The 10224-nt window shown below is 37.2% G+C and overlaps 1 protein-coding gene across 3 annotated transcripts in view; it reads left to right on the plus strand.

The window, feature by feature from the left end:
• The window catches only part of CRTC3 (CREB regulated transcription coactivator 3), a 74743-nt gene that overhangs the window by 45375 nt on the left and 19144 nt on the right, over window positions 1-10224 (plus strand). For all 3 annotated transcript variants that reach the window (XM_075207886.1, XM_075207887.1, XM_075207888.1), the window contains one exon: window positions 5959-6068. In XM_075207886.1, the coding sequence (XP_075063987.1) occupies window positions 5959-6068 (110 nt within the window). The remainder of the gene's footprint in view (window positions 1-5958; window positions 6069-10224) is intronic.

The raw sequence follows: 10224 nt of genomic DNA on the forward strand, positions 1-10224 counted from the left end.
TGTATGAAATTTATTAATTAGTCTGGTCCTTGCTTGTATAAATGCAGAGGAGATCATATAGGAAACAGACACGTATATCTGAGCATTATATTGTTTTCCTTGAACAAACATACCACAAAAGTCACTTTTTTGATGGTCCACCTGAGCAGACACTTTTTACGTTACATTTTGTTCATGTATAGACCAGTGCTCCACAAACTTTTCTCGCCCTCGGCACACTAAAGCCCTCTCCAGAATTCCGCGGCACACTAAAAGCAAAAAATATACAAAAAAAAGCTGGAATTACCACTTGGGGGAGTGTCACATGTACACTATACATTGATTGGTGTCACATAATAATATTAATAATAATAATAATATTGAACTCTTTATTTCACTAAAATATTTTACAAATAAAGCATATGGAACAAATGGTAACATTATTTAGTTAAGGCAAGGTCTTCCAGTTAACCATAGTATTGACGCATGTACCGCCATAAATCTTGTGCTTTTTGGCATTGCGCCACGGCATACTTACAACTCATGGCACAGTGGTGTGCCGCGGCACAATGGTTGAGGAGAACTGGTATAGACTGACACTGAAATCCTTTTCTGTAATGGAAAAATGTCACCTCTATCACACTAGAACCACACCCTTAATTCCTAACCACATTCCTCCCCCTCCTGAACAACTGTTAATTAGTTAAGGGACATTACAGTGTCTTTATATCTGTCACAATGTTATATTTCCTTGTATCTATTATGTTGGGTGATATGTGCAGTTTCATGCCTCGATGGAGATGCAGGCATCTCATCGAAAGTATAACACAAATACTATTTACCGCCTTTGAGGTTCTGGTAATTTTGTGGCTCTCTGGAAACTCGGTGGTTATGTGCAGGATCAGACAGTGCTACCAAAAAGTACACTTTCCACCCATTGCAGTTCATTATCTTATCACTTCACACACACTGAAATAATCTGATTTGTATTTCATATAGTACTCCACATCTGCCCAGCATCTTCAGCAAAACATTCTGTATCAGAGTGTGTTATACTAAGAAATGGCACTTGTTCTGCACCTCCTCGTTTTTCCACATTCCTAAATGAGCTGCACTGTTTTAAAATTTTGACGCCTGAAGCACTTATGCAGGAAACGCACAAAGCATCATTGCTCCCCAAATGAACCACAGTGGCGTGATCATGTATTTCCTCCGCAGACTCCATGGCAGCCCTATTTAATGGGATAACAGTTAGCTGAGTAGACACTGGAAAAAATTTACACTCTTGGAAGGTATAGGGGTGGCTCCCTGGGCTGCTCTTTACTACCACTGGGTAGTAATTACAGACAAATGAGATATTCAGTCTAGCGACAGAGGATTTGCGGCAAATGACACTTCGAGGTCAGCGCTCGCATGGAGAAGTGTTGAGCAGGGTACTACTGGGAGAGGTACTTGCATCACTGAGTCCTGGTACACAGCCTGCAGCAATGGATCCAAAACTTGCCCTGATTCTAGGTAAGCCCTTAGGTAGGAGTGTTTGTTCTTGGATGTTAGGTTATTCACATTTCCCTCAATATCTTTCAGAGCCTGTAGAAGGGATGATGGCTAGCAAGACTCATAATAATTGATAAGGACCCATATAATTATTATAAAAAGGCTTTATGTGTGGACTGTGTTCCTCTTATAGAAAATATAGTGCTACCCCCAGAGCAATACAAAGAGTTGATTAGCTGAATGATTTTAAACATTTTGTATAAAAAGATCTTCAATCAGGTTAGTGGGTTAAAAGGACCAAATCTCAGATATGTATAGACTTGGGTAGTATACAAGAACTTCATGGGGATCTAAAGAAGGAGAGACTAATGAAGTACCCAGGACATTTAACCATGAAGTGTTGTATGTACCGACGAAGTATATTAGTCTATAGAAATAAATGATATTCTAGTCCAATCTACCTTACAGGATGCCTTTGTTTGGAGCTAAGCAGTGCAACTATAGAATGTTCATAGTACACCGGCTGATTAGAAAACTTCTGGATAAGGAGGTCAGTTGGTGAAGTGACAATCCAATTTCAAAAGATGGATATTATGTATCTCTTTCAAGAAACTGAAACCACTAATTGGGACTCGGTACCTAAAGTTGATGCTTCAATAGCCTTTTTTTCCACGAAAAACTGCTATTCCATTGACAAAAGCAGTTAGGAAGCTTTTGAACAATTCTTGATTTATGAAGACTTAGTTTATTTGTGCATACAAGTCATTTCCACATAGTACCTTTAGCAAGGTACTAGAGGTTTTTTTGGCTGCTCTCAGGAAGCAGGGAATTGCTGCTTTATTTGGACGATATTCTGGATAAAGGGTAATCTGAATACAGCACCTGAACCAAAACACTCAAAATAATCTGTTTTCTAAAAGGAAGTTGAGTCACCTTGTGCCACCTCAACAGCTACTATTTCTGGGAATACCGATAGACAAAGCATCAGTGTAAGAAGAATTATGTTAAACTTTATCAACATGCTTCTAAAATTCTGTGTTCCGCAACCATCATCCATGGTTTTCCTCAAACCATAGGTATTCATGAGTGAGATAGTATATGAGGAGATTTCACCTGGAGGTACTTGATCAATGGGATCACAATCCAGAATCTCTGGATTAGCCTAGAAGATTTACTTAGACCTTTTTAGTGTTTTGACTGGTGCCAAGATCACTCTGTTACCGACAGATCCAAGCTCCAAAGTTTGGGGTGCTCACCTACATACACATGAGGTACAGGATGCATGGAAAAGAAACAGATTTGAAACATTCTGGAAACACAGGCAGTGTAGTAGCATGTAATACAACACTTTCTACCTCCGTTACAACACAAACATCTCATCTTTTCAGACAACCGAACTGTAGGGTGTTCATAAACTGATAACACAAAGAGCTAAACCATAATGACAGAGGTACCAGCAATCATCTTCAGATTTCTTTCAGCTCTTCACGTAGCAGGCAAGGACAACAAGGTGGCATACTTTCTCAGTTGGATCCATCCAGGAAAATGACTATTACAGAAGGTGTTTTAGTGGTTAGTGGAAAAGTTTGGGGCTCCTCAGGTAGGTCTGATGGCAACAAGCTATTATATGCCAGCTATTATATGCCAGTCACAAACACTACAGCGCAGAGGGAATGTATGTTCTGACAAGAGCTTGGCATTTCAAACTCCTATTTCTCACATTGCATGCACACTGAAGAAGATCAAGAGAGGCCATAGAAGGAATCGCTGTAGCATGGGAGATGCTCCAAGAACAAGCTTGGCCTCTAATGCTTCAGCCACATCTCCTGCTTTAAGGACTTTTTTTTTTTTTTTTATACATGAGTCCAGAGGATACTTAATACACCGATTTTAAAGTGATTCTACAGACAAATCTTGTCACCTTGCCTAAGGTTGTTCCACGTTTCAGATCAATCAAGAAACTGCACTTTCATTCCTTTGTCCAAGACCAACTATTTAAAGTGAGAAAATACTACAGACTCTATATTTGGTCTTAGCAAATCTTGGATGTTGTAGCTTGAACTGACACTCAGTTTACAGGGAAAATTCTTCAAGCAGTTGGCAAATAAAATATTTTATACACATGAATTGATCAGTGTTTACTTGTTGTTATGACCCACCCTGCTTTATTGCTTTGTTAGGGCTGCCATTAAGGCTGAGGTGGAAATAAGAAATTATACCGATTTAATTTTATTTAACTACTCCAAGACAGCCCCAATATTCCCTTCCATGTTATCTATTTATATGATCTTCAGAGGCAACTAAGGAAGGAGTTGTTACATTATACATCTTCCGGGGTAGCAATTTTTCCCTGTCGCTGCTCAGCTGATGAAGAGTTAACTAATTTGTTAGGGCTGCAATGGAGAACTTCAAGTAAATGAAATTATTGCTTATTTGACAAGTTTTTCAGGAATAAGTTTCAGCTAGAAATACAAATATCATTGCCATTTTGACATCTCTGGCTGTTTTGCATCCTGCTTACACTCCTTATTTAATACTGTATGCCCTTAATGTAACATGTAACAGATCCAGTGCTGACCTTTTCTGTGAATGCTTAATAATCTCTGTTTACGTTATGCATCACTAAAACCTGTTCTTAAGATGGTGTCACCCAGGCGCTTTTCACGTCATGTTTAGGGTACATACCCAATGGCATTTGAATTGTGTTATACGTGTGTTTTTAGAAGCGTGCAACACATGTAAATGGATGTGACAATCAAATCATTGCTATTTAAGTGAGTTAATACCGATTTGCGTATTTCTTTGCATTGCTGTGCTCTTTTTTTATTTTTTTATTACCCAACTTGTTTTATTTCTGCACATTTTGCTGCATTTCGATTCATTTGTAAACAGTCATCTATCAAATGTTATATTGATCGAATATGCATTTTTGCTGGTTAAATCTCTATTTAAACACTTACTGTCCCAAACGTTTGAGCGACTCCCAAATCCTGGGAGAGTGGTGCACCCTTCCAGATCCCACCTCTTCTTATAAAGAGGGCAGGGTCTTGACGCAATTCACGTCATCAAGCCTCACTGACGCGATATGTGTTATCATGGCTTGTCATCCGGGCATTGCATCACTGCGCAGCTGGATACCTCCACCCATCTGCATTTAAGCTTTGGAAAACCCCTCCAGGATCTTGGCTGTCCAAATTTTAAATCCTTTATTTTAAGTAAAATGGAGAGGTTGGCACATCAGTACTTTTATTTGAACAGTTTTTAAAACACTGACAGCAGCGTTTTGGAAAAGTACCAGAAGCTCTAAATAAAAGCTTCACAAAGACCATTTTTAGCGCTGCTTGTGAGAATTAAAAGCACTGCATCTCCAGCTGCCATACAATCTCTATGGTTCGAAAAGCTATCGCTTGAAAAGTACCTGTGTGACACCACCCATATTCTACGATAAACATGTTTATAGTGCATTATTTTAAATATACATATATCAGTAGGTAATACAATTGCATTACCCATAATGAGGATAAAGTTTTAGAAAGTCGGTTTATCAATAAACCATTTGTAAATGAGGCAAAATAGATTCAAATAGGGTTTGTAGTAATTTGTACAAGCAAGACAAACCTTTTTTTTTCTTTTTTCTTTTTTTTTTATATTTCTTTCTTGATGATTTGTGTTTGCTAATAATGATCTAAAATGTGTATTATATTTCCCTAGAACACTTTTTGCCATATTGGCGCAATGTGTGTTTTTTAGTTTTTAATGTTGATTATTAGCTGAGCAAAATTGAATCATCCACTTTTTTCCCCCTATGGGATGTCTTTTAAAAAAATATTTTACTGACTAATCATTCACATAATGATCAAGCAAACTTCAGACCAAGGTCTGTTGACTGCATCTCCCAGTGACTTTCATAAGTTGTTAAATGTTCAGCAACTTTATTATACATTTTGTGAGGAAAGAAGCATCTGCAGTTTTTATATATTATATAGTTCTATTCACATTTTATTGAGGAATGTGGCATAGCTGTATATAGATGCAATATTATCAAGATTTCCTGGGAGGGGGTGGAGGCTTAAATTAGTTGAATTTACATATTATTTTATTAGCTTTTTAATAGGCTACTTTCCATAATTGCAACAACCATTGAGTTTTTGTTTTTTTTTCTTTGTCAGGCCTGGCCGGCCTGTGGCTCCCCAGGTGTTTGTGAAACTACAAGTCCCAGCATACCTTGAGAGCCATCACCTGGTTATCTATTTACAAGCATGATGGGGCTTGTAGGTTCACAACACCTGGGGAGCCACTGGTTGACCAGGCCTGCTCTGTGTGTTGGGTGACTGTCAAGGGATAATTATTATTTATCAATCCATGTTAAATTTAGTTTCTGTCCTGTTCTATATGTATGTTCACATGTCAATGCAGTCCTTTTACCTACACCTAGCCAATTGTATCATTGCTTTGTGTATAGTAACATGCTGATTTCCTTCTCAGAACGAACTCTGACTCTGCACTTCACACCAGCGCCTCAAGTAACAAAACACAAGACCCATTTTGTGGAGGAAATCAGCCTGCCCGTGGTCCTAGACCTCCACAACGCAACAGTAAGTACGCTTTCTTACCTTGCTGTTTTAAATTAATTTACATAGCACAGTTATGCTTGACCAGTTTTTACTCTTTGGGTGTGATCTACCATTAATATATCATATAACCTTATAGATGATGCAAACGAGCGCTCATTTGCTTTCGTAAACTCTTCTATATCCATATCCATACTATCCATATCCATATTGCAGTAGTGGCAGAGAACGAATACGAGATTGGCTATTATTATATCTGGTTGGTTGTTCTGGTTTTAAAGTTTCCTGCAGAAGATGTGGCTGTTTTGCATTGAACTCTTAAACCTTTTAATAGCTGCACCTTACTCAGGTAGTACTTTTGGCCTGATACCCATTGGCATTAATTACATGCCTTTCTGTTTTTAATGCTAGTAAAATGCTATTCTTAAAAGTATCAGCAATGCCACTAGAACCGTTACTGTGATTTGCTAGCATTTCATTTGCCTTCTGATTTTCACAACATATTTTATCTATCAACATTCTGTCACCCTGGGACAACGCATTGTTGAAGGTTAGAGGGAGATTCATGCTGTTTATACAGGTGGTATGCAATACAATACAGTGGAAGGGTACATATATGTGAGCATCACTAGTTTTAAAAGACTATATTCTTATATAATAGGGCTATAAGAAGCTTCTCTTCTACTAGCACTGATTATGGCCTGGTTACATTCTCTCACATGTGCTATCAGCATGTTTTCTCCTAGAATCTGCTTCTCTAACCAACTAATCTTTAATCTCATTCAATTTGGTGAAATAACTAACTTTTTCTGCATAAAGAACATTGTCAAAAAGATGAAAATTTATTTATCAGACACTGTTCACTTAGTAAACAGTTCAGATTATGTTATGAAGCTGATGGGAACGATCTTGGCAGCTATGTCTACCTGGTCTACTCTTTCTAGAGTTCAGCTCCATTCAACATCCACATAGTTTTTATATTGTACAAGGAATTATCTATATGGTAGCACTAGGGAAACATTATTTTTAGTTGTAATTTCAGAATTTTCATTGGGGAAATGCTAGTTTGGATGAGCTAAAGAAGTTCTGCAGTCCAACAGGGGGCACTGTGCTTACACGGTTCCGACTTGTTTTGAAATTCCCCAGGCACCTATTTGTGTATGCTGCGTTCTGGTGTTGGAGATGGCCAAGTAGCCCTCTTGGCTAATGAGGATAAAGGAGTATTTGTTTTAGAGAACCATGGTTGTATATCTGCGTTAAGCTTTGTTTTTGGTAGATCCAAATCTTTTTAGAAACTTAAATTACATACATTACTTTCAAGATCTGCTCTGAAAATCTCCCAAATTATTTAGGCTTGCATGTCATTGAGGCTGTGATAAGGACTGGTAAATTCATTTCAATTTCGGTGTATTTTTGAGTTTCACAAAACCGTGTATTGCTTTTCTCAAACTTTTGTACAATTTTTTTTTTTTAATGCGAAAGGGAAGTTTGGTGCCTGAAAATGATAACTTCTATTGTGCTTTTATGACCAAGGCATGTGAGCATTTTGTTGATGCTATTTATTTATTGTTTTCATGTTTATAAATCTTAGCTCCAAAGACCAGCAATGGGTATATAATGTAAACATATGGCAATTAAATATTTGTCTGACAGTACTAAAGGAGCTTGTATTACATAACCATAGCTCAGAATTAATTATTCCACTTTAAGCAAGAAGGGAAAAAGGTACATCTATAATCTGTGTATTTGGTATTTTTATACTTCCATTGCAATTATAAATTGCTGGCGTGCCTTTACCTAATTAAAAAATGCCCTAACACTCTAAATACAAATACACTAGAGATCCTGTTTAGAATTTGCAATACTATCCAGATTCTGACCAGCATCATCAAAGCTATTCAATTTAGTAGGTAATCTGGAGATCCCCCTCTAGTGTTCAGTCTAAGTTCTGCAGAAACATCCGTTCAAAGAAGGTCCAATTTGGAGGCATTCAGTGTGTTCTATGCTACCACATTATATATTGATGCTTACAATATGGACCTTCTTGTTGTCTGATACTCAGAATCACTTTTAAGCCTTATCTGGGCAGAAGCAAATGTAAGCATTAATAAATGCAAATGCATATTAGAATAAGTAGGCTTCCTTTTCAAGTGCATTATGTAGTTTAAGAATCGTTTATAGCAAAGAAAATGTACACAGCAACTACATCACACTCCATTGCTAACAAGGACCTATATCTGTTTAAAAGTGAGATTTTTGTATACTTGCTTCATTGATATACACAAGTATAGCATAGAGTAGAAATTTGCTTTTGAACACATTTCTCTCTCTGAGAGAAGTACCTTTGTTGAAACCAGCAGGAAGAAAGCTTCAATGCATTTCTTCAGTTATTTTATCAACCTGTGCACTTATTTTATATGTTAGTCCTCATTGAATTCAATCAGCTTTTTAAAATACCAGTTCTTTGTGTTCCAAATGATATTTAACCACAGATCAATGATTGTAAACTTCCTGGAAGCGCAAACCACATGTTTGTCAGTCTGCTTTGAACACTTGATAAAGAAATGAGATTGCTCTAAATGTCACACTGTCAGATCAAGTAGTAGTTTATTGGTGACCGAGAGATGGGGGAAGCACTGAAAATAGCTTCTGAGTGGTACTGATCTGGTTATCGTTTATGCAGCTTGTGTTACTGTTGGTTTGCATGTTGGTGCATTACCACATCAAGACCTCTGTCACTGTGTAAAGTTTAATTGTGTGTTATTTTATGAGTGACATTATGTCCTGTTGTTCGGGCAGTTGGTATAGAGATACTCTCTCTGAAGAGGCTACACGCTTCCAAAAACAACTGACATTTAACAGCGTTTTCTGCTCAAAAAAACCCAAAACAAACACAAAAAAAAAACGCGCACACAATAAACCAGTTAGTATGGCACCTCTACTTAGGAACGCGCATTGTATCCACATATTTATACAACCAATTGATAAGGAGTAACTCAAAGCATTAAAACAATGGAAACATTTTATAAAATGCATTAAGTTCTTAATGCTTTCCGTTTTTTGTTTTTTTCATATTGCACTGCGTTCTGTACTTTATTGCCTTTTGTATGTTGCTTGTCTATGTGGCAGTCACTGACATCATACAAAATAATAGATCATATGCCTCTGTTCACCGGTCTGGTCTGTGAAAGTGCTGTTTCTGAGACGAGGGTGGTGATTTGGTATCCGATTATGAATTGCCTGAAGCTAGGTTTCCATATATAGTAGCTAGAGAGACTAATATAGTTAAGTTAACCCAATTTAATGGTGATGTACCATTAAACCTATAATACACCTTTTATAGAATAGCTATTTTATGTAAGTAATTTTTACAAATCTATACGTAAGTTTCAGGCACTTTCCAGATTGGAAATGAATGGACTATTCTTGAGGAAGATAAATACTAAAACACAACATATTACCTGTCAGTAGATCAATTAAAGGATATTTCATCCAGTCTTTAAGCACCTTTTGCAGTAAATGACTGATAAATGAGCATAATAACCTGCATTACACTACTACTACAAATGATATTCAATGTCAAACATGCCGGTTCATTCATGGTGTGTATATGTCTATGTATATGTTTTGAAAATGTTAACATGAGCTCTTTTATCTATGTTTAACAGATTTTAAGTTACTTTAAAGTGTAGAATTTTTGTGTGAGAATTGTAATATCATTACTTATTTTTGTTCTGTATATTCTGCATGTAGAGTTGTAGCTGTAAGGGTGACATGTTTCCTGGGGTTGTACTACTTAGAATGAGGTGCCATTTTCACCATGCAATAGCTGGCCATGGCCAGTCTTGTGGATTCCTTTCACGTGGGTGGGATTGGAGGGGGAGCCCTTTGACGGACATATTTGTTAAACGGTTTCCATCCTGCCCATTGGCGGAGTTAGTGTGACCAGTGTAAACACTCCTCAGCGTCTGCTTCTGCTTGAGTACTACTTGCTGGATAAGTGGTCACAAATACCAATTACCAGTTGTTAGATACTGTCTTACACTTTGTGTAAACCACACTTTGACTCAACCATACTTGACAATTGCAACTTTTTTTAAATTTCATTATTTTAATCTTTGTAAAAAATTGGAAAAACCCCTGTAGAAGCCCTGCCCATGCACCTAGTTGTGTAAGTGCA

Source organism: Mixophyes fleayi, chromosome 4 (genome assembly GCF_038048845.1).
Source record: "Mixophyes fleayi isolate aMixFle1 chromosome 4, aMixFle1.hap1, whole genome shotgun sequence".
Taxonomy (NCBI): Eukaryota; Metazoa; Chordata; class Amphibia; order Anura; family Limnodynastidae; genus Mixophyes; species Mixophyes fleayi.